At 41.8% G+C, this 26035-nt stretch overlaps 1 protein-coding gene across 1 annotated transcript in view; it reads left to right on the forward strand.

Annotated features, from left to right (window-relative positions):
• Positions 1–11124: 11124 nt before the first annotated feature.
• Positions 11125–26035, forward strand: part of LOC120913645 (pinopsin-like) — a 43760-nt gene continuing 28849 nt past the window's right edge. The window contains exon 1 of the mRNA XM_040323757.1: positions 11125–11650. Coding sequence (XP_040179691.1) covers positions 11305–11650 — 346 coding nt within the window. The 5' untranslated portion in view covers positions 11125–11304. The remainder of the gene's footprint in view (positions 11651–26035) is intronic.

Raw genomic sequence — 26035 nt, forward strand, 5'->3', positions numbered from 1 at the left:
TTAGGTACCCCCATAAATAAAGGTTTTAACCCCTGATTGCCCCTAGAGTTAACCCTTTCACCCCTATTGCCAGTGTCACTAAGCGATCGGTTTCTGATCGCTGTATTAGTGTCACTGTTGCCGCTAGGCAGTTAGTTTTTTTTGAGGTTCGCCGCCAGGTTTATATAGCGTTAGGTACCCCCATAAATAAAGGTTTTAACCCCTGATTGCCCCTAGAGTTAACCCTTTCACCCCTATTGCCAGTGTCACTAAGCGATCGGTTTCTGATCGCTGTATTAGTGTCACTGTTGCCGCTAGGCAGTTAGTTTTTTTTGAGGTTCGCCGCCAGGTTTATATAGCGTTAGGTACCCCCATAAATAAAGGTTTTAACCCCTGATTGCCCCTAGAGTTAACCCTTTCACCACTGATCACTGTATAAGTGTCACTGGTGACGTGGTTAGCCAGTTAGTTATTTAGTTATTTTAGGTTCGCCACCAGGTTTTTAGAAAGCGTTAGGTACCCCCATATATTACCGAATAAAGGTTTTAACCCCCTGATTGCCCCCTAGTTAACCCTTTCACCAGTGATCACCGTATAAGTGTTACGGTTGACGCTGGTTGGTTAGTTTGCTGTTTATAGCATCAGAGCACCCGCCGTATATAACCCAATAGGTTTAACCCCCTGATCACCCGGCGGGTGATATAAATTTAATTTTAGCGCCAGTCAGGGTCTGCGTCACCCCAGGCAGCGTTAGGTTAGAGCCAGTACCGCTTACACCCACTCGCTAAGCATACACCCCCCTTAGTGGTATAGGATCTGAACGGATCGATACCTGATCTGATCAGATCTATACTAGCGTACCCAGCAGTTTAGGGTACCCAAAAACGCATTGTTAGCGGAATCAGCCCAGATACCCGCTAGCACCTGCGTTTTCCCCCTCTGCCCAGCCCAACCCACCCAAGTGCAGTATCGATCGATCACTGTCACTTACAAAACACAAGACACATAACTGCAGCGTTCGCAGAGACAGGCCTGATCCCTGCGATCGCTTACAGTTTTTTTTGAAGCGTTTTCTACATTTGCTTTTCTATAGTCAGGTGCTTTTTTTACCTGTGAATCCTTACCATTGTACCACTAAATTTAGAGTCCAAAATGGCAAACCGAAGGTACAATGATAAGCAGGCCTTTGAGTTCATGTGCATGTCAGATAGTGAAGAGGAGGAGGTCACGCATCTGACAGATTCTGGCTCAGAATATGAACCCATTTACGACAGCGGCTCCATGTCAGATAGCTCGCACGACGAAGTTGAGGTCCCTGCTAAGGCCAGGCGTACCCGATCCCATTCTGATGTTGTTGAGCAGCAAGAACCGCAGGACCCTCGTATGGAGCAGAGATCCAGTACTAGCGCCGCTATTCCTTCTGGTGAATTGGCAAGCACCAGCGGCCTAGTACACCCTGGTCGTTTATCCAGCACTGCAGTAACACTTGGTGACGTGGCGAGTCCCATAAGTGCAGTTGAAGCTGGCGATGTGGCAAGCACAAGTAGTGTCCCGCTGCCACCAAGAAAAAGACAGAGACAGGCCCGTCGTGCCCATAGTGCCCTTCCTGTAGAATTTGCCTATCCTGATTGGGTCCCCACCACTTCTACAGCACCTGTACTTCCCCCATTCACTGGCCAACCCGGTATTCAGGTGGATACAGCGAACTTTATGTCACTTGATTTTTATTCGCTGTATTTCACGGAAGATCTCTATAGATCTATTGTGGACCAGACCAATTTATATGCTGGTACTTACATCGCCGCTAACCCCCAGTCTCGCCTTGCCAAAGAATGGAAACCTCTCGAGGTTTCCGAATTTAAGACCTTTCTGGGCCTTACCCTCAACATGGGCATACACAAATTTCCGTCATTGCGGATGTATTGGTCCACACATCCCATTGACCATATGTACATTTTCTCTGCTCACATGGCCAGGAGACGATACGAGGCGATCCTGCGGTTCCTGCATTTCAGTGACAATGCACTTTGTCGTCCACGTGGAGACCCTGAATTTGACCGGCTCTACAAAATTCGGCCCCTCGTAAACCATTTCAACGAACGTTTTGCAGCCTTGTTTAATCCCCAGCAGGTTGTATGCGTTGATGAGTCCCTGATTAAATTTGCTGGCCGCTTGTCTTTCAAACAGTACCTTCCCAGCAAGCGTGCCAGATACGGGGTCAAGCTCTATAAGCTCTGTGACAGGGCCACAGGCTACACATGGAGCTTTAGGGTTTACGAGGGAAAAGATAGTCAGGTAGAGCCGGAAGGATGCCCAGATTACATGGGGAGCGCTGGCAAGATTGTTTGGGACTTGGTGTCACCCTTATTCGGAAAGGGGTACCATTTGTATGTGGACAATTTTTACAGCAGCGTGCCACTTTTTAGCCACTTATTTGATCAACAGATTGGAGCATGTGGCACCGTGCGACCTAATCGCCGGGGCTTCCCCCAGCGGCTTGTAGATGCCCGTGTTAGGCCGGGGGCGAGAGCCTGCTGCAGATGTAAAAATTTGCTCGCTGTGAAGTGGCGGGACAATAGGAATGTTTTCGTTCTTACCACCCTTCACGCAGACACGACAGTCCAAATTCGTACGGCGACTGGTGTTGTGGAGAAACCCCTCTGTGTCCACGAATATAACCTTAATATGGGAGGGGTGGACCTCAACGACCAGTTGATGGCGCCGTATCATATTGCCCGTAAGACGAGACGCTGGTACAAAAAAGTGTCTCTACATTTATTTCAATTGGCTCTACTGAATGCTCATGTCGTATACAGAGCTTCAGGACGGAATGAATCCTTCCTTCAATTCCAGAGGGATATCATCACAGAACTCCTGTATCCAGGCGGTATTGTACCTCACCATCTCCTACCAAATGCAGTAAGCCGACTGCATGAGAGGCATTTTTCTTATGTCCTCCCGAGTACCCCTACCCAACGAGCCCCCCAAAGAAAATGTCGTGTCTGTACCAAGCGCGGATTTAGGCGTGACACCCGTTATTTTTGTCCCAAATGTCCTGGCAATCCTGGTCTTTGTATTGGTGAATGTTTTGAACGCTTCCACACACACGTTAATTATTAGTGTAGGGTGAAACATTTCACAGGCTAGGCACACTCACACAGGGTCTCCCAAGATGCCATCGCATTTTGAGAGACCCAAACCTGGAACCGAAAAGTTGAAGTTACAGTTCACAGTTACAAAAAAAAGTGTTAAAAAAAAAAAAAAAAAAAGTAAAAAATAAAAACACACAAAAAAATATAAAATAAAAAAACCAAAAATAGTTGTCGTTTTATTGTTCTCTCCCTCTCTATTCTCTCTCTATTGTTCTGCTCTTTTTTACTGTATTCTATTCTGCAAAGTTTTATTGTTGTTATGTTTTTTCATGCTTGCTTTTCAGGTATGTAATTTATTTTACTGTTTTCAGGTACGCCATTCAGCTGTTGCGCGGACTTATTTATCTTGACAGCAACAGCGTTTGCTCCCACGATATATAAAGCCGCGACTCCAGTGCTGTAGGAGGTGATTTCACCACCACAGTTAAAAAAAAGAGCATATATGCCGAAGCATGCGGGCAGCAGGGGCGGAGGAGCGATTTTGCTCCTAATGCCGCGTACATACGGTTGACATTCCTACGGAGGCTTTCCCGTGGAAAAGTCTGACCATGTGTACACGGCATAGAAAAGTCCGACCGTGTGTACGCGGCATAGAAAAGTCCGACCGTACGCGGCATAACTTTTTTGCGGGAGGATGCCCCCATGCTTTGGCATATATATATATTTTAGGCACAGGTTGCGTTAAAAAATGTTTTATTTTTTACTATGTTTTTTTATAGGTATTTGCTTTGCAGGTATGGTATGATCTTACTGTTATACTGGAATGTTACTTTGTTTTAATGTTAACCATCATTTGCTTAGCAGGTACGCCATTCAGTTGCAGTGCGGATTTATTTAGCGTGACAGCAACAGCGTTTGCTCCCACGATATATAAAGCCGCGACTCCAATGCTGTAGGAGGTGATTTCACCACTACAGTTAAAAAAAGAGCATATATGCCGGAGCATGGGGGCATTAGGGGCGGAGGAGCGATTTTGCTCCTAATGCCGCGTACATACGGTTGACATTCCTACGGAGGCTTTCCTGTGGAAAAGTCTGACCATGTGTACACGGTATAGAAAAGTCCGACCGTGTGTACGCGGCATAGAAAAGTCCGACCGTACGCGGCATAACTTTTTTGCGGGAGGATGCCCCCATGCTTCGGCATATATAAATGGTGCATGTATGCCCATCATTAGAAGTGGGTGGATGAAGGGAGGTATTCTAATGGTGGGCATACCCACCGATCAATCTTTTTTTTGTTCAGCCAACAGACTGCATGAAAAAAAAAAAGATTACAATACATGTCCAACAAGAACCATCAACGTACTGGTATGTTGCAGGACTTTGAATGGTTATACCAGAATGATGCCTGCGGGTTTAGGCATCATCTTGGTATCATTCTTTTCAGCCAGCGGTCGGCTTTCATGTAAAAGCAGTCCTAGCGGCTAATTAGCCTCTAGACTGCTTTTACATTCAGTGGGAGGGAATGTCCCCCCCCCCAGATATAAACGGCGCCATTGAGAATATGGGAAAGCATTTTATCACACCGATCTTGGTGTGGTCAGATGCTTTGAGGGCAGAGGAAAGATCTAGGGTCTAATAGACCCCATTTAAAAAAAAAAAAGAGTACCTGTCACTAACTATTGCTATCATAAGGGATATTTACATTCCCTGAGATAACAATAAAAATGGTAAAAAAATAAATAAATGGAAGGAACAGTTAACAAATAAAATAAAAAAAGCGAAATAAATATATAAAAAAATAAAAAAATAAAAAAAAGCATCCCTGTCCCCCCCTGCTCTTGCGCAAAGACGAACGCAAGCGTCGGTCTGGAGTCATATGTAAACAGCAATTGCACCATGCATGTGAGGTATCACCGCGAAGGGCAGATCGAGGGCAGTCATTTTAGCAGTAGACCTACTCTGTAAATCTAATGTGGTAACCTGTAAAGGCTTTTAAAGGCTTTTAAAAATGTATGTAGTTTGTCGCCACTGCGCGTTTGTGCGCAATTTTAAAGTATGTCGTGTTTGGTATCCATGTACTCGGCCTAAGATCATAATTTTTATTTCATCAATAATTTGGGCAATATAGTGTGTTTTAGTGCTTTAAAATAAAAAAAAGTGTATTTTTTCCCCAAAAAATGCGTTTGAAAAAACGCTGCGCAAATACTGTGTGGAAATTTTTTTTGCAACACCTACCATTTTAATCTGTAGGGCCTTTGCTTTAAAAAAATATATAATGTTTGGGGGTTCAACTTTACTTTCTTGCAAAAAAATAATATGTTTTTATGTAAACAAACAGTGTCAGAAAGGGCTTTTTCTTCAAGTGGTTAGAAGAGTGGGTGATGTGTGACATAAGCTTCTAATTGTTGTGCATAAAATGCCAGGACAATTGAAAACCCCCCCAAATGACCCCATTTTGGAAAGTAGACACCCCAAGCTATTTGCTGAGAGGCATCTTAAGTCCATGGAATATTTTAGATTTTGACCCAAGTTGCGGGAAATATAAATATATATATATATATATATTTTTTTTTGCGCAAAGTTGTCACTAAATGATATATTGCTCAAACATGCCATGGGCATATGTGGAATTACACCCCAAAATGCATTCTGCTGCTTCTCCTGAGTACGGGGATACCACATGTGTGAGACTTTTTGGGAGCCTAGCCGCGTACGGGACCCCAAAAACCAATCACCGCCTTCAGGCTTTCTAAGGGTGTAAATTTTTGATTTCACTCCTCACTACCTATCACAGTTTCGAAGGCCATAAAATGCCAAAATAGCACAAAAAAAACCCAAATGACCCCATTTTGGAAAGAAGACACCCCAAGGAAACTGCTGAGAGGCATGTTGAGTCCATTGATTTTTTTTTTTTTTGTCCAAAGTGATTGAATAATGAGAAAAAAAAAAAAAAAAAGAAAAATGTGTCACTAAATGATATATTGCTCACACATGCCATGGTTATATGTGGAGTTGCACCCTAAAATACATTCTGCTGCTTCTCCTGAGTACGGGGATACCACATGTTTGGGACTTTTTGGGAGCCTAGCCGCGTACGGGACCCCGAAAACCAAGCACCGCCTTCAGCATTTCTAAGGGCGCAAATTTTTGATTTCACTCCTCACTACCTATCACAGTTTCGAAGGCCATAAAGAGCCAAAATAGCACAAAAAACCCCCAAATGACCCCATTTTGGAAAGTAGACACCCCAAGCTATTTGCTGAGAGGCATGTTGAGTCCATGGAATATTTAATTTTTTTGCCCCAAGTGATTGAATCATGACCAAAAAAAATTAAAATAAAAAAATGTACAAAACATTGTCACTAAATGATATATTTCTCACACATGCCATGGTTATATGTGGAATTGCACCCCAAAATACATTCTGCTACTTCTCCTGAGTACGGGGATACCACATGTGTGGGACTTTTTGGGAGCCTAGCCGCGTATGAGACCCCGAAAACCAAGCACCGCCTTCAAGATTTCTAAGGACATAAATTTTTGATTTCACTCACACAAATCTTGAAGGCAGTGCTTGGTTTTCGGGGCCCCGTACGCGGCTAGGCTCCCAAAAAGTCCCACACATGTGGTATCCCCGTACTCAGGAGAAGCAGCAGAATGTATTTTGGGGTGCAATTCCACATATAACCGTGGCATGTGTGAGAAATATATCATTTAGTGACAACGTTTTGTATTTTTTTTTTTTTGGTCATTATTCAGTGACTTGGGGCAAAAAAATTAAATATTCCATGGACTCAACATGCCTCTCAGCAAATAGCTTGGGGTGTCTACTTTCCAAAATGGGGTCATTTGGGGGGGTTTTGTGCTGTTTTGGCATTTTATTGCCTTCGAAACTGTGATAGGTAGTGAGGAGTGAAATCAAAAATTTATGCCCTTAGAAATCCTGAAGGCGGTGATTGGTTTTCGGGGTCCCGTACGCGGCTAGGCTCCCAAAAAGTCCCACACATGTGGTATCCCCGTACTCAGGAGAAGCAGCAGAATGTATTTTGGGGTGCAATTCCACATATAACCGTGGCATGTGTGAGAAATATATCATTTAGTGACAACGTTTTGTATTTTTTTTTTTTGGTCATTATTCAGTGACTTGGGGCAAAAAAATTAAATATTCCATGGACTCAACATGCCTCTCAGCAAATAGCTTGGGGTGTCTACTTTCCAAAATGGGGTCATTTGGGGGGGTTTTGTGCTGTTTTGGCATTTTATTGCCTTCGAAACTGTGATAGGTAGTGAGGAGTGAAATCAAAAATTTATGCCCTTAGAAATCCTGAAGGCGGTGATTGGTTTTCGGGGTCCCGTACGCGGCTAGGCTCCCAAAAAGTCCCACACATGTGGTATCCCCGTACTCAGGAGAAGCAGCAGAATGTATTTTGGGGTGCAATTCCACATATGCCCATGGCATATGTGAGAAATATATCATTTAGTGACAACGTTTTGTAAAAAATTTTTTTTTTTTTTTTTTGGTCATTATTCAATCACTTGGGGCCATAAAATTAAATATTCCATGGACTCAACATGCCTCTCAGCAAATAGCTTGGGGTGTCTTCTTTCCAAAATGGGGTCATTTGGGGGGGTTGTGTGACATCTTGGCATTTTATGGCCTTCAAAACTGTGATAGGTAGTGATAGGTAGTGAGGAGTGAAATCAAAAATGTATGCCCTTAGAAATCTTGAAGGCGGTGCTTTGTTTTCGGGGCCCCGTACGTGGCTAGGCTCACAAAAAGTCCCACATATGTGGTATCCCCGTACTCGGGAGAAGCAGCAGAATGTCTTTTGGGGTGCAATTCCACATATAACTATGGCATGTGTGAGCAATATATCATTTAGTGACAACTTTGTGCAAAAAAAAATCAGTTTGTCATATTCCCGCAACTTGTGTCAAAATATAAAATATTCCATGGACTCGACATGCCTCTCAGCAAATAGCTTAGGGTGTCTACTTTCCAAAATGGGGTCATTTGGTTTTTTTTTTTTGCTATTTTGGCATTTTATGGCCTTCGAAACCTTGATAGGTAGTGAGGAGTGAAATCAAAAATTTGTGCCCTTAGAAATGCTGAAGGCGGTGCTTGGGTTTTGGGGCCCCGTATGCGGCTAGGCTCCCAAAAAGTCCCACACATGTGGTATCCCCGTACTCAGGAGAAGCAGCAGAATGTATTTTGGGGTGCAATTCCACATATAACCATGGCATGTGTGAGAAATATATCATTTAGTGACAACTTTTTGTAAACATTTTTTTTTTTTTTTTTTTTTCGTCATTATTCAATCACTTGGGACAAAAAAATTAAATATTCAATGGACTCAACATGCCTCTCAGCAGTTTCCTTGGGGTGTCTACTTTCCAAAATGGGGTCATTTGGGGGGGTTTTGTACTGCCTTGCCATTTTAGCACCTCAAGAAATGAGATAGGCAGTCATAAAATAAAAGCTGTGTAAATTCCAGAAAATGTACCCTAGTTTGTAGACGCTATAACTTTTGCGAAAACCAATAAATATACGCTTATTGCGATTTTTTTTACTAAAGACATGTGGCTGAATACATTTTGGCCTAAATGTTTGACTAAAATTTAGTTTATTCGATTTTTTTTACTTTTTGTTATAAGAAAAATCATTTTTTTTCAAAATTTACGGTCTTTTTGCGTTTATATCGCAAAAAATAAAAATCGCAGAGGCGATCAAATACCATCAAAATAAAGCTCTATTTGTGGGAAGAAAAGGACGCAAGTTTCGTTTCGGTACAACATTGCATGACCGCGCAATTACCAGTTAAAGCAGCGCATTGCCAAATTGTAAAAACACCTCTGGTCTTTAGACAGCGTATTGGTCCGGAGCTTAAGTGGTTAAAGGGGGATAGTATAGAGAATGTACAATCACATTGTAGTGTATATGACCACCCTAAAGGTGACCTACACTATACAATCTGAATGTACAATCTCCTTTAGATCCACTCTCAACTGTTTAGGATAAATCTAAAGGACACTGTACCCTCAGATTGCACAGTGTATGGCCAGCTTTGGATCTACTAGAATTGATGTAGTGAATGTGCCTTCATGTAGTGAATGTGCCTTGTTTTAATAGATTAGGCAGGACCTCCTATGACGTAGTTTGGTAAACCTTAAGTTGATTGTATGGAGATTGCCAGATCGCAATGTGTACAGTGATGCTTAGTTCTTATTTTAGAGTGCTAGTCCACCTTTACAGAATTTTTTTTAAAGAATTATTTCCGGTGTTAGTTCACCCTTACATTATTTTTGGTGTTAGTTCACCTTTACATTATTTCTGGTGTTAGTTCACCTTTACATTTCTGGTGTTAGTTCACCTTTACATTATTTCTGGTGTTAGTTCACCTTTACATTATTTCTGGTGTTAGTTCACCTTTACATTATTTCTGGCGTTAGTTCACCTTTACATTATCTCTGGTGTTAGTTCACCTTTACATTTCTGGTGTTAGTTCACCTTTACATTATTTCTGGTGTTAGTTCACCTTTACATTATTTCCGGTGTTAGTTCACCTTCACATTATTTCCGGTGTTAGTTCACCTTCACATTATTTCCGGTGTTAGTTCACCTTTACATTATTTCTGGTGTTAGTTCACCTTTACATTATTTCTGGTGTTAGTTCACCTTCACATTATTTCCGGTGTTAGTTCACCTTTACATTATTTCCGGTGTTAGTTCACCCTTACATTATTTCTGGTGTTAGTTCACCTTTACATTATTTCTGGTGTTAGTTCACCTTTACATTATTTCTGGTGTTAGTTCACCTTTACATTATTTCTGGCGTTAGTTCACCTTTACATTATTTCTGGTGTTAGTTCACCTTTACATTATTTCTGGTGTTAGTTCACCTTTACATTATTTCTGGCGTTAGTTCACCTTTACATTATCTCTGGTGTTAGTTCACCTTTACATTATTTCTGGCGTTAGTTCACCTTTACATTATCTCTGGTGTTAGTTCACCTTTACATTATTTCTGGTGTTAGTTCACCTTTACATTATTTCTGGTGTTAGTTCACCTTCACATTATTTCCGGTGTTAGTTCACCTTTACATTATTTCCGGTGTTAGTTCACCTTTACATTATTTCCGGCGTTAGTTCACCCTTACATTATTTCTGGTGTTAGTTCACCTTTACATTATTTCTGGTGTTAGCTCACCTTTACATTATTTCTGGTGTTAGTTCACCTTTACATTATTTCTGGCGTTAGTTCACCTTTACATTATTTCCGGTGTTAGTTCACCTTTACATTATTTCTGGTGTTAGTTCACCTTTACATTATTTCTGGTGTTAGTTCACCTTTACATTATTTCCGGTGTTATTTCACCTTTACATTATTTCTGGTGTTAGTTCACCTTTACATTATTTCTGGTGTTAGTTCACCTTTACATTATTTCTGGCGTTAGTTCACCTTTACATTATTTCTGGTGTTAGTTCACCTTTACATTATTTCTGGTGTTAGTTCACCTTTACATTATTTCTGGCATTAGTTCACCTTTACATTATCTCTGGTGTTAGTTCACCTTTACATTTCTGGTGTTAGTTCACCTTTACATTATTTCTGGTGTTAGTTCACCTTTACATTATTTCCGGTGTTAGTTCACCTTTACATTATTTCCGGTGTTAGTTCACCTTTACATTATTTCTGGTGTTAGTTCACCTTTACATTCTTTTCTGTAAGGGAAATGAACACATTATTACAATACATTCAGAAATCAAAACTTTTTCTCAAAGGCTACAAACACAGCAAACTACACAACAACAAACGAAGCCACCATTCACCGACAATAGAAAAACAACATGAACTGGATGCAGGGTGCATTTTATCAGGTATACAGCAGGTGTTCCAGTAACACATACAGCAAGCGAGCTGTCATTTTCCCAGGTAATGACATTTCCTGCAGCATCTGTGACAAGTTGTGACAAGATCCTAGGAGGGAGAAGCAATCATGATTGTTTGTGCAGATGTTCCTATAGATGACCCTGTCTCTGCAGTACACCCCCCTCCCTCCTCTCCGGAGTCATGTGCTTCTATAGGCAGACCTTGGTAGAAGGGGGAGAGGGGGGGATTGCTCGGTGTCTCCAGCATCCCTCCTCAGTCCTCTATATATAATGTGTAGTCCATGTGATGGCTGGCAGTGCGGTGCCCGGACAGGAGATCTGGAGGTGAAGAGCGGAGATGGTGCGGATGGTGCTAGAGATGTACAATGACAGCGGAGTGTGGAATGTCAGCCTAGGAGGGACTCCCCCCGCGGGGCTGAGTAGGAGCGCTCACAGTGTGGTGGCGGTGTTCCTGGGCTGTATCCTGGTACAAGGCTCTCTCTATAACTCTCTGGTGCTCCTCATCTTCATCAAGTTTCAAGCGGTCCGGACCCCAATCAATATGATCCTTCTGAATATCAGTGTCAGTGATCTGCTGGTGTGTGTGTTCGGTACTCCGCTCAGCTTCGCCGCCAATGTGTCCGGACGGTGGCTCATAGGACCGCGGGGCTGTACGTGGTACGGATTCTGCAACTCTCTCTTCGGTAAGTCCTATCTATGGGGGTATGTGACAGTCACATCGGGGCATTGCCATAACCTATGCTTTCTATCCTCTGTTTATTATTAAACTTCAAGACCAAGCTTTTAATGACACTTTTTGTTTATAACTTTAAATCGGTATTCTTTTTACTAGAAAATTACTTAAAACCCCCAAATAGTATACTTCTTTTATTTATTTATTTTTAGCAGAGACCTTAAGGAATAAAATGGCGATCATTGCAATTTTTTATGTCCCGGTATTTATGCAGCTATTTTGCAAACACATTTTGTTTTGGAAAAATACACTTTAACCCCCCTCCTGCCCAGGCTAATTTTCAGCTTTTAGGGCTGTCACATTTTGAATGGCAACTGGGCAGTTGTGCAACACTGTACCCATAAAAAAAGTTTTTATATATATATATATATATATATATATATATATATATATATATATATATATATATATATATATATTTATATTTATATAATACACAAATAGAGCTTTATTTTGGTGGTATTTAATAACCACTCTGTTTTAGTTTGATTTTTTTTGCTAAAACACCCCCCCCCCCCCCCCGAAAATGTTGAAAAATATATATTTTTTCATAGTTTGTTATAACTTTTTGCAAACAGGTAATTTTTTTTCCTTCACTGATGTGTGTTGATGAGGCTGCACTGATGGGCACTGATATGCTGCACTGATAGGCACTACTGATGGGCACTGATCAGGCGGTACTGATGAGGCTGCACTGATGCATGGCACTGATAGGTGGCACTGATGGGCACTGAGAGGTGGCACTAAAAGGTTGCACTGATGAGCACTGATAAGTGGCTGCAAGAATATTAGAGCTTGGCCACTTTTAAAGGGACACTAAAGGTATATGTTTTTTCACCTTAATGCATCCTATGCATTAAAGGGGTTGTAAACAAATTTGTTTTTTCTTTTAAATAACAAACATGTTATACTTACCTCCACTGTGCAGCTCGTTTTGCACAGAGTGGCCCCGATCCACGTCTTCTGGGGTCCCTCGGCGGCTTTCTCTGGTCCTCCCAGCAAGAACTACACACATTCATGCGAGAGAGCTCGCATTGTGTGTAGTCCTTGCGGGCGCGCTCCCGTGATACAGTGAGTGGCCATAGCCGCTCGCTGTATCACTCGGCCCCGCCCCTCGGCGCGCTGCGTCACTGGATGTGATTGACAACAGCTCCAGCCAATGGCTGCGCTGCTTTCAATCCATCCGCTCTAGCCAATCAGCGGTCAGGCTGATCGGTGAAGAGGATCTTGGGACTGAGCGCAGGACTTTTGAGGGGGTCAGGTAAGTATAATGGGGGGCCGGGGGGCGGTACACTCTGAAGTTTTTTCACCTTAATGTATAGAATGCATTAAGGTGAAAAAACTTTTTCTTTTACAACTCTTTTAACGTGAAAAACCATCCGACAATACCGCCCCCCCCAGCCCCCTAGTTTTACTTACCTGAGCACATTCACCTGCGGCGCTCGCCCCCGATGTCCTCTTCAGCGCTCAGCCTGGTCGTTGATTGGCTAGAGTGGATGGATTGAAAGCAGCGCAGCCAGGGGGGGTAGGCCCGAGTGATACAGTGAGCGGCTATAGCCGCCGGCTGTATCACGGGAGCACGCCCGCAAGAACTTACCACCATGCAAGCTCGCTCGCATGAAGGGGAAAGTTCTTGCGGGCAGGACCAGAGACAGGCGCAGAGGGACCCCAGAAGACGTAGATCAGGGCCAAAACGAGCTGCACAGTGGAGGTAAGTATAACATGTTTGTTATTTAAAAAAAATAAAAAAAATTCTCTTTGCAACCCCTTTAAGGTCAACCTGTCATCTCTCTGCTTACCTTGCTGGCTCTGCTAGTTAAGGTGATCCTCTGAACCCCCAGACTGTACACTTTATATGATGACGTTGAATAAAATAAAGCAGGATAGCAGGGGCGGACTGACCATTGAGTCACTCGGGCACTGCCCGAGGGCCCCATGCCACTAGGGGGCCCCATCCGGGTTGCCAGGCTCAGTAAAACCAGGGACAGTATGTAAAAATCTGTGTTTTTTTTAGATCTGTCCCTGATATGTCCGAAAATGACATGCTTTTAATGTGAATATCCCAAGATTTTAGCTGCCCGCCTCTGCACTGCCTCCTGGCGTGGTGGCCATCTGTAAGCCAGAGGGGCCCCATACTCTTCTATTGCCCGGTGGCCCCATGAGTTGTCAGTCCGCCCCTGCAGGATAGTAAGTTAGAGCAAGACCACCTTTAAAAAAAACTGTCATTATCTTTTCTCTTTGTCATACCACTTACTGCAGGGGTGTCCAAACTTTTTTCAAAGAGGGCCAGATTTGATGAAGTGAACATGCATGAGGGCCGACCATTTTGCCTGACATTCTGTGAACCATTAAAATTCGGTCTAAGTGTGTTCCTCCGAGCACTAATACACTGCCCAACAAGAATTCTCCTGCCTTTGCGGCTGTGTGTGAGTAAAGAGATGAGCTCGGGCGTATTATTTGGATATACCGTATTAATCGGAGTATAACCCGCACCTTCACTTTAAGAGGGAATATTCAGGAAAAAAATCGTATATTTTAAATAAAGAACTGTGAAGCAAAATAAGGGTCAGTGCCCATCAGTGCAGCCTCACAAGTGCCGTAAATGCAGCCTCACAAGTGCCATAAATGCAGCACCCCCAGTTGTCCTGAATGCAGACTCACCTTTGCCGCCATTGCAGCCTGATTCGTGCATATCTGCAGCCTTGGAGGAGACAGGGAGGGGGTGGGACGAGCCCCAACCGACATACAGGAGAAACTCCTGTTTTATCGGTGGCCTCTTTAATAGAAAGTCCCACCTCCTGTGATGACAGAACAGTCGTCCAATGGCAGCGCAGGAGACGGGACTTCCTTTTACAGAGGTCGCCGTGTAAACAGGAAATACTCCGGTACGGCACTCGTCCTGGCTCCTCCCTGTCCCCTCCAAATCCAGCCAGCATGTACATCTTTTGTGGCCCCCGGGATTCGTTGGGGGCCACAAAAGATATACATGTCAAAATGACCAGGTGGGCCGTCCGAAACCGGAACGAGGGCCGCAATTGGACTTTGGACATACCTGACTTACTGTATGGTTTGGAATGTAATCACTCCAGAATTACAATACACCATGGGTTTTAAAGAGTTTCATGTCAGTGCATTCCCACTCGGGTAAGCATAAAGAGGGGAGATCTTGTTTACATAGGACCCTAACAGGCTATAATATTTTATTATTATAATTGGAAATATTTTTAAATGAGACGGGTGAGCATGAGAATTCGAATTTTTCAGCATCAGCTTCTATATCTACTAACTTTATTAACAGGTAAAATAAAAAAAAGTCATTATATGAATAGGGTAGAACTGGGTTAGACAGTAATTTATTTGTCATTAATAGGGATGAGCCAAACCCCCCCCCTCCCCCCCCGTTCGGTTTGCACCAGAACCTGCGAACAGACCAAAAGTTTGTGTGAACTTTACAACCCTGTTAAAGTCTATGGCACTCGAACGTTTGAAATCTAAAGTGCTAATTTTAACCACTTGCTTACTGGGCACATATACCCCCTTCCTGCCCAGGCGAAATTTCAGCTTTCAGCACTGTCATGCTTTGAATGACAATTGCGCGGTCGTGCGACGTGGCTCCCAAACAAAATTTACGTCCTTTTTTTCCCAGAAATAGAGCTTTCTTTTGGTGGTATTTGATCATCTCTGCGGTTTTTATTTTTTGCGATATAAACAAAAATAGAGCGACAATTTTGAAAAAAAACAACATTTTTTACTTTTTGCTATAATAAATATTCAATAAAAAAAAATTTTTTTTCTCAGTTTAGGCCAATACGTATTCTTCTACATATTTTTGGTAAAAATAAAAATCGCAATAAGCGTATAGTGATTGGTTTGCGCAAACGTTATAGCGCCTACAAAATAGGGGATAGAATTATGACATTTTTATTTTTTTATTTTTTTTTAATTATTTTTTTTTTTACTAGTAATGGTGGCGATCTGTGATTTTTGTCAGGACTGCAAATCGGACACTTTTGACACATTTTTGGGACCATTCACATTTATACAGCGAACAGTGCTATAAATATACACTGATTACTGTATAAATGTGACTGGCAGGGAAGAGGTTAACACTAGGGGGCGAGGAAGGGGTTAATGTGCGCCCTGCTAGGTGATTCTTACTGTGGGGGGAGGGGACTGACTGGGGGAGGTGACCGATGGTTATCCCTATATACAAGGGACACACCATCGGTCTCCTCTCCCTGACAGGACGTGGATCTCTGTGTTTACACACAGAGATCCATGTCCCTGTCTCTGTGACTGCCGATCGCGGGTGCCTGGCGAACATCGCAGCTGGCAGGCACACGCATCGGCACCTAAAAGACACGGCTGGAGGCCGTATATAGACAGCCTCCGGGCATTTTGGAGCCACATTGTGGCCATAAAAACTCGTCGGCCGGGTGGGAAGTGGTAAAGGCTGATATGCAAGTTATTGTCCTAAAAAGTGTATGGGGACCCGGTTCCTGCCCCAGGGGACATGTATCAATGCAAAAAAAGTTTCAAAAACATCAGTTTTTTCGGGAGCAGTGATTTTAATAATGCTTAAGGTGAAACAATACAATTGAAATATTCCTTTAAATTTCGTACCTGGGAGGGGTGTATAGTATGCCTGTAAAGTAGCGCTCATTTCCTGTGCTTAGAACTGTCCCTGCACAAAATGTAATTTCAGAAGGAATAAAGTCATTTAAAATCCCTCATGGCTATAATGAATTGTCGGCTCCCAGCAATACAGAGGAAAGTCATTCTTAAAAACAAATATGCGTGGGGGTCCCCCCAAATTCAATTACCAGGCCCTTCTGGTCTGGTATGGATATTAAGGGGAACCCTGCGTCAAATAAAAAATAAATGATGTGGGGTTCCCCCCAAATATCCATTCCAGACCCTTCAGGCCCATGCCCTTAACATTGGGAGGATGCTTTGGGGGTCTGTGGCCCCCTCAAAGCACCATGTCCCCATGTTGATGGGGACAAGGGCCTCATCCCCACAACCCTTGCCTGGTGGTTGTGGGGGTCTGCGGGCGGGGGGCTTATCGGAATCTGGAAGACCCCTTTAACAAAGGGGACCCCCACATCCCGACCCCCCCCCCTATGTGAATTGGTAATGGGGTACATTGTACCTCTACCATTTAGCAAAGAAAGTGTAACAATTGTAAAAAAAAAAACACAGACACGGTTGGGAAAGTCCTTTATTAAAAAAAAAAATAATAATTCCAGTAGAAACGTTGCTGTGTCGCATGTCGTGTCAGTAAATTTCAGTCTGTTAGGATGGCAACACTAAATCGTTGATGTCAATGGTGGCAACCCCATCATTGATGTCTGTGGAAGGAATAGTGCCCCAAGGGCTGGATGAAAGGCACATGGGCTGCAATGTTGAGACCACTGGTTTATTGATTTTGAAAAAGAAGGTTACAGTGCAGAGTAAAATAATCAATTGGGCCTTAAAATCACCACAAAAGGCCAGTTGGATGAGTAGGTGTGATTGAACCTGCCAAGCAGTGCTCCTCTAAACACCAATTTACACATTGCATGGCTTTCCGTGTTTACACTCGGGAGTAGGGATTGGGAGCCCCCAGCTTTTCCAAAAGACAAAGCTTTTCAACATGTCTGATCACATACTCCCTGGCAAACATGGGCTGTCAGTGTCTGCTGGTGCCCCATAAACATCAGGTTGTTGCCAAGATTCAGAGAAGATTTTACAGTTTGCATGACTGTTCTTTACTGTATAAAACCTTGTAGACACTACTAGTTTTTTTTTGTTCAACCCAGCCGTGGAAAAAAAAACCTGACAGTTCAGATGGGAGCCACAATCCAATGTTAGTACAGCTATCTCCTCCGCTGTTCTATTGTGCCCTGATATAGAGACGCCCCCCACCAGAACACTCCAGTCAGCGCTCTCTGCCGTACACATGGGCCAAATGTCAGCTGTTTTTTTTTGAACCAGCCTATACCACCCGACATTCAGCCCATGTGTACTACTAGGCTTAAGCCTCTGGTACTCAACCTAAAGCATTAGTACCTCAGGTACTTATTGTGCCGCCCTCCTCTTTAAGGTGGTTGCCAGCAGTCAGTGTTTTCTTTGCCTTACTCAGATTTTTCCAATATGATCTTCTAACCTTAAGAAATATTAACTGTTAAAGATGATCCAAGATAAGCAAATGTTGTCAAATACAATTGTCATATATGTTTCTACTTGAATCTTAGTGCGCTTTCTATAGTTCTTCCAAATCTGTGCAGAAATCCAATGTAAAAGTCTGCCTCTATGTATAAGCTTCCTGTAATACAGACCGGTCATTGCTGCTCTCTCTTCTTGTGATGGGTGACTGGTCTTGTCTCCGCCCCCTTCTGTAGTTTTCTGCAGGCAGTCTTGTAGAGGGGGGGGGAGACTGCTGGGCCCATCACACAGCTCTGGTCTATGTATAGTGATGGTGTCACTGTTACGTTTACAACATACTATCTGGGTTTGTAGAGGCATTTGGTGCATACAAAGTAGATTTTTATTTTTTTGTGGCATTTGAGAAATATATTGCAATGAAAGTTTCTTTGCCTAGAGTTCAGCTTTTAATAATTGGGTTTATATCATTGGCTGTGCTTTACCTTTTTTTTTACCTTTTAAGCTTTGATCACACTGCTGCAAAGCGATGTTCACAGTGATCCAGGTATAACTTGCAGTGCCGCTCTAAGCTGAGACAAATATCTCCCCACCGATTGCAGTGAAGGGATCAGGCGCCTATGCACTATTCAGGAGTGTAAAAGCATCAACAGAGAAATGAAGGATCAATGATTAATATGTAAATGAGTGTAGCCTCAGCCAGTGCCACGCACCCCCTGACATGTTTGCACTCCTCTGATCAGGCCCCGGCGGGGGGCACGGTGAAACATGTCAGGGGGGGCGTGGCTGGAATGGCACTGGTTGAGGCCACACTCATTCACATGTTCATGCACTGGAACACGGCCTTAGACCCTGTTTAGTGTCTATGGTTGAAAACACATTTTAGTAACTTCCCATTGTGTTTCATGAACATTTCGGTATTATCTGGATAATACAGCGTAGCTCCACCTTACTGTTAGTAAACACACACACCCAAGCATGATACTGCTGATTTGCTGATCACTGCTATTGAGATGCCCCGATATGCGATCGGATGTCTCTAGAGATGAACGTGTTTCTCAAATCCCATCTAGCAGATAACAAATCCTTCCAGTCAAATGTGAGTAATTATTTTTCTTTATGTTATTAAACTGACTTTTTAGCCATAAGGACGGTATGGGAGGATATGTCAAAAATGTATTTTACCCATATCAGCATAAAACTTATCCCTCATCCAAGATGGCCACTACAGCTTCGGGGATGCTGGGAGCTCAGATGGGGGCGGCACCATCTATGTATAATAGATATAAATAGCGGTGAGTCAGCATGCCGCTCGTGCCCCAGGATGAAGTCAATTGTAACGAAACGGCGTAGGGTAGCAGCGTGCTGACGTCATCACTACATACAGTGTTCCAGAGTGAACGGGGCTGTGTTTGCCGGCCGGCTCCATATTTTCCCATGCAAATTTTTTTTAAATAGTTTTTTATTAAATTGTTATACTGGATTACGCTATGTCAGCCTTTTTTTCCTCCCTCACCTTGGCTATAATCACTATTGATCATCTGTGAGCGGTGGGAGAGTAATCGGATACCGGATATCCTGCTGCATAGACCCCTAGGCTGAGTAGAAAGCCACACGCCAACAGAAGATCTCTGGTTGGGATCTTCCCCTTCGGTAAGAGGCAGTTTGTTTGGAAGGCGGAGGATCTCCTTTCTATCTTGTCACTGTTCTATGGTTTCTTTTGGTTTAATGTCACCATTTTATTTGAACGAGAGCAGTGTATTTTCAGCCACCAAACCACCATCTGATGCGTCCTTCCTTTGAAAATAGGACATTGATTTTTGCAATCATTTTTTTCAACCTTTTTTTTCACTGGGATTTATCGATATGTGTTACGAATAGGGCAACCTATTCGTTTTAAGTGATCTCAAACTATTAACAGCTCAATGATCATAATTATTTAAGCTAGTTGATTTTTTGTTTAATTCATACGCTATTTGCACGGCTTATTTTTCTTTACATTGGTCCAATTTGTGTGTGTCTCACATTTGAAGCTGCATGCATACCGTATTTATCGGCGTATACCGCGCACTATTTTGCCCTGAAAATCAGGGCAAAATCGTGGGTGCGCGATATACGCCGATACCCGCTTTCCCGCCACGAGTTTGAATACTGCGCCGGCATATACCGAGCGCAGTACACTCGTGAATCTTCGGGCAGTCTCGGCGCCTCTCGCACTGACGTCCTGTACGTACAGGACGTCAGCGCGACAGTTGCCGAGCCTGCCCGAAGATTCACGAGTGTACCACGCTCGGTATATGCCGGCGCAGTATTCAAACTCGTGGCGGGAAGGACGCAAGGACACCGCGAGGACGCCGCAGAAGGACGCCGGACCCGCCGAAGAGGACACCGGACCCGCCGAAGAGGACACCGGACCCGCCGAAGAGGACACCGGACCTGCCGAAGAGGACACCGGACCCGCTGCAGAAGGACGCCGGACCCGCCGAAGAGGACACCCGAAGCCGCAGAAGGACGCCGGACCCGACGAGGCCGCCGATGGACGCCGCGCAAGACACCAAAACTGTAAGTACAAAAAACTTTTTTTCCACAGGATTGGGGGCCACTTTAGGGGTGCGTGGTATACGCGGGAGCGCGTTATACCGCGATAAATACGGTATTTGCTTTTTGTTTATCCACCAGACAGCGCAGTATTTCCACAGTTTTTCACATTACATTTCGGTATTTATTGTACAGTTTTACTATATGTTTTTTTTTTTTTTAAAGCACGAGTGAATATGAGGCGTTTCTTCTTTTCTTACGCATTTTGATTTTTCCACATATATACTGTCTTCCCTGTTATTATCACTTCATAAAGTATGTTAGTCTTCTTTCTCTGTCTCCCACTCAGCCCTTCCTTCTTTGGTTCACATTCAAATGTCTTTTATTCTTCACAAAAATTTAAAAAAATGGTTACATTTCTATATTGTATTTCTTCTGCTGCTACACATTTGAACATAATTAACAACAAAGCAACATTTAAAATAGAAAATGAACAAGTAATTTGCAGTCATGTTCTTGCAATATCTTATTTTATGTGTAATAATGAGGGTTAAGAAATGGCATTGCAGGGGAACTGGTTATTTAGTTGTGTTTTATACCTATATGACTTTATCAGTGTAAAGCAGACCTTGACCATGTTCTGGGTTAGTGTAATGAAGCAGTCCTAAAGTCAACTTCCATCCTGTCTACCCTTCATCAACTTTGCTGGCTGCTATTAAAAAACTGCAGTGTTGGAATACCTCCAAAGGGCACCACCCTGGTAAAAGAAGCCACATAAAGCAGATTTTACCCCAAATTATTACCCTCCCACTGCCATTTATGTGCGACGCCATTTTAAAAAATCCAGCTTGTGCACAAATCTCAGCTAGGTTTTTGGGACAGACAGGAGATCCTCGCAGTGTGTGCAGACATGCCGCTGGTCTCTGCCAGGTCCTAAAAATCTGGAAAAGTGTAGTATCCCATCTGTGCATACATAGCATCAAACGGCATGAGCCCTTGGTAAAACTGCCCCTTGGGCATGTGTGACGTAGCACTCCCAGGTGGCAGAGAGGTTATATACATAATTATTGCCTAGACAAGAAAACAGGAAGTACTGTTTGTGTAATGGGTATGTGCGAACCAGGGGCATTGCTAGGTGGCAAAAAGACCAGGGGTCCAAGTGTATGTGATGCTGGCTTTTTTTTGGCTGGGCCGTGACCTACCTCACCTATATACACTGACGGTAGTGACCTACATACATTGACGGTAGTGACCTACATACACTGACGCTAGTGACCTACCTAAACTGACGGTAGTGACATACCTACACTGACCTACCTGACCTACATACACTGACCTACCTACACTGACGGTAGTGACCTACATACACTGACGCTAGTGACCTACCTAAACTGACGGTAGTGACATACCTACACTGACCTACCTGACCTACATACACTGACGGTAGTGACCTACATACACTGATGGTAGTGACCTACCTACACTGACCTACCTACACTGAAGGTAGTGACCTACATACACTGACCTACACATACTGACCTACCTGACATACACTGACCTACCCGACCTACATACACTGATGGTAGTGACCTACATACACTGACCCTACATACACTGACCTACCTGACATACACTGACCTACATACACAGACCTACCTGACATACACTGACCTACCTACAGTACACTGACCTACCTGACATACCCTGACCTACATACACTGACATTTACATACACTGTCTCTGACCTACCTCAGCTCAGCCCTGGTGTGCGGTGTAACTGCAGGCAGTCAGTCATTCCATCAGTCGTCCGAGGAGGAGAGGAGATCCGAGAAGGAGAGCTGAGGAGCCTGGAGGGGAGGAGAGCCGAGGAGCCTGGGGGGGAGAGCTGAGGAGAGGAGGGGAAGAGGGGAGGAGAGGAGAGCCACCAGAGTGCCAAAACGGGATGTGGCGCTGCATCCGCATTGTAATTCCTGCCTTCTGGAGCCTGCAGCGCCTATGATGGACGTCACATGTCCCGTGGTCCTGGCATTGGACCAGTGGGACATCCATCATAGGCGTTGCACAGGCTCCAGAAGGCGGGACCTGCTATGGCACCTGGCCGCACTTGGCCACATTCGCCCACAATCGGTGGCACTCGGGATCAGATCGGTCCCGATGCTCGCCGCTCAATCAGGGCTGACAATGCAGACCTGCCAGGATGAGACTCTGGGCTTTTCGGGGTCACAATCAGGGCTTCAGCCCCCCCTAGCCACTCCCTCCCGACGCCCCTGGTGTGATTGCAGGAACACTAAATCATAACCCTGTTCCCCAAAAATAATCCATACACATTCACTACTTAATGGCCCTAAATCTATTTTTCATTCAATTGTTTATTAGTGTCTTTTTCTGACTCCTTGTAGCATCCTCTGTGCATTCCCAACCCCCCCTCTACTCCTCAGTTCAATTTGTTTGGAACAAGCAGAGCATATTAGTTGTGGTCATGTACAATGCTCTGTGTAAAAACTACACATTCCATAGTCCAGGGGTATTGAATTAAAATTCATAGAGGCCTGGTCAGTAATATTTCCTTCCAGAAGAGGTCCAAATCTCTTGTTTGTGTTATGGCTCAGATCCTATAGAATAGACATGTGCACTGCCAAAAAATTCGTTTTTTTCGTTTATGTTATTTTCGTTTTTTTTTATTTTTTCGTAAATTCGTTAATTCGGGAAATTCGAAAAAATGGATTTCCCCGTTTTTGCTTCATTCTTTTTTTTTTCTTTTGGAAATTCGTACATTTCTAAAAAAAAAATGTTTTTGTTTTTTTGCTTTTTTCGTAAATTCGGGAAATTTTCGGATTTCCGAAAAAGTAAAAAACGGAAAAAACGAATTTTCGTATTTAGGAATTTCGAAAATTCGAAATTGAAAAATTCGAAAATTGAAAAATGTCGAATTTTTCAATTTTCGAATTTTTCAATTTTCGAAATTTCGAATTTTTCAATTTTCGAAAATTTGAAATGTCGTATTTCCGAATTTTCGTACTTCCGAATATTTTCGTATTTCCGAATTTTCGTATTTCGAAATTTCGAAAATTGAAAAATTTGAAAATCGAAATTTCGAAAATTGAAAAATTCGAAAATCGAAATTTCGAAAACTGAAAAATGCGAAAAATTCAAAAATTCGAAAACTGAAAAATTCGAAATACAAAACTTCGAAAATACGAAATTTAAAAAATTCAAAAATTAAAAAATTCGAAAATCGAAATTTCGAAAATTGAAAAATTCGAAAATTGAAAAATTCGAAATTCAAAACTGAAAAATTCGAAAATTAAAAATTTCGAAAATTGAAAAATTCGAAACTCGAAAATTCGAAACTCAAAAATTCGAAAATTGAAAAATGCGAAATTTCTAAAATTCTGAAATTTCCGAAACATTTTTTTTTCGTTTCATTTGTTTTTTGAAAGGAAAAAAAATTTTTTTTTAGGAAATTTCTGAATTTTCGAAATTTCACATTTTTCAATTTTCGCATTTTTTACATTTCGAATTTTTCAATTTTCGATTTTTTCATTTTTCGAATGTTTTACATTTCGAATTTTTCAATTTTCGAATTTTTCAATTTTCGAATTTTTCAATTTTCGAATTTTTCAATTTTCGAAATTTTTAATTTTCGAATTTTTCAGTTTTCAATTTTCGAATTTTTCAATTTCGAATTTTTAAATTTTCGAATTTTTTAATTTTCGAAATTTCGAATTTTTCAATTTTCGACATTTCGACTCTTGACATTGCGAATTTTTCAATTTTCAAAATTTCGATTTTCGAATTTTTTAAACTTCGAATTTTTTAAATTTCGTATTTTCGAAGTTTTGTATTTCGAATTGTTCAGTTTTCGAATTTTTTCATTTTCGCATTTTTCAGTTTTCGAAATTTCGATTTTCGAATTTTTCGAAAAATACGAAAATATTCGGAAGTACGAAAATTCGGAAATACGAAATTTTAAATTTTCGAAAATTGAAAAATTCAAAATTCGAAATTTGAAAAATTCTAAATTTTTCAATTTTCAAATTTTTCAATTTCGAATTTTAGAAATTCGTAAATACGAAAATTCGGAAATACGAAAATTCGGAAATTGAAAAATTCGAAATTTGAAAATTCTGAAATTTCCGAAACATTTTTTTTTCGTTTCATTTGTTTTTTGAAAGGAAAAACATTTTTTTTTAGGAAATTTCTGAATTTTCGAAATTTCACATTTTTCAATTTTCGCATTTTTTACATTTCGAATTTTTCAATTTTCGAATTTTTCAATTTTCGAAATTTTCAATTTTCGAAATTTTTAATTTTCGAATTTTTCAGTTTTCAATTTTCGAATTTTTCAATTTCGAATTTTTCAATTTTCGAATTTTTCAATTTTCGAAATTTCGATTTTCGAATTTTTCAATTTTAGACATTTCGACTCTTGACATTGCGAATTTTTCAATTTTCAAAATTTCAATTTTCGAATTTTTGAAATTTCGAATTTTTGAAATTTCGAATTTTTGAAATTTCGTATTTTCAAAGTTTTGTATTTCGAATTGTTCAGTTTTCGAATTTTTTAATTTTCGCATTTTTCAGTTTTCGAAATTTCGATTTTCGAATTTTTCGAAATACGAAAATTCGGAAATACGAAAATATTCGGAAGTACGAAAATTCGGAAATACGAAATTTTAAATTTTCGAAAATTGAAAAATTCTAAATTTTAAATTTTCGAAAATTGAAAAATTCAAAATTCGAAATTTTTCAATTTCGAATTTTAGAAATTCGTAAATACGAAAATTCGGAAATACGAAAATTCGGAAATACGAAAATTCGGAAATTGAAAAATTCGAAATTTGAATTTTTTTTTCAATTTTCGAATTTTTCAATTTTCGAAATTTCAATTTTCGAATTTTTCAATTTTCGAATTTTTCAATTTTCGAAAATTTCGATTTTCGAAAATTTCGATTTTCGAATTTCGAACTTCGATTTTTTTCAATTTTTCACATTTCGAATTTCCGAAATCGGTGAAAAAATAATCACCGATCACATGCCGACAGCCGCAATTGCGGCTTTGTTTACTTCCGGGGTACCGGGCGTGACGTCATAACGTCGCACTCGGTCCTCCGACGGTAATAGAGATGACTGTGACCATCTGGTCACCAGTCATCTCCATGGTTCTGTAGCGGACGCCGACCGATACGCTCTACGGGCCCCCGATGGCACGGGAGAGCCCGGAGAAGCACCGGATGGCGGCGGGAGGGGCCGCTTTGATCGTTATGTCGTTATGGTGCAGAGAATCGGCGGCTGAAGACGGGGATATCTGAATGATGCCTGTAGCTGCAGGCATCATTGAGATATCAACGCTCAAAGTAGAGGACGTCCTTGGTGGTAAAGAGGTTAATTGATAAAAAAAACGCTGGCGCCAGCGTTTATGAGCGTTTTTTTCCCCGAAAAAAAAAAAATGCACTTTAAACGCAAATTTCAGGCGTTCAGAAAAAAGCCAATAAACTCCAAAGCTCATTAACACTAAAACATGCATGGGCACATAGGCTAACAGTTTATGGGCTTTAAAAAAAAGTTTATGGGCTTTAAAAAAAAGAGTCAAAACGCCAATAAACTACAGTTTATCAGCTTCAGTGTGCATGGAGCCTGACTGTTGAAATTT

The sequence above is a fragment of the Rana temporaria genome, chromosome 9 (assembly GCF_905171775.1).
Source record: "Rana temporaria chromosome 9, aRanTem1.1, whole genome shotgun sequence".
Lineage (NCBI taxonomy): Eukaryota > Metazoa > Chordata > Amphibia > Anura > Ranidae > Rana > Rana temporaria.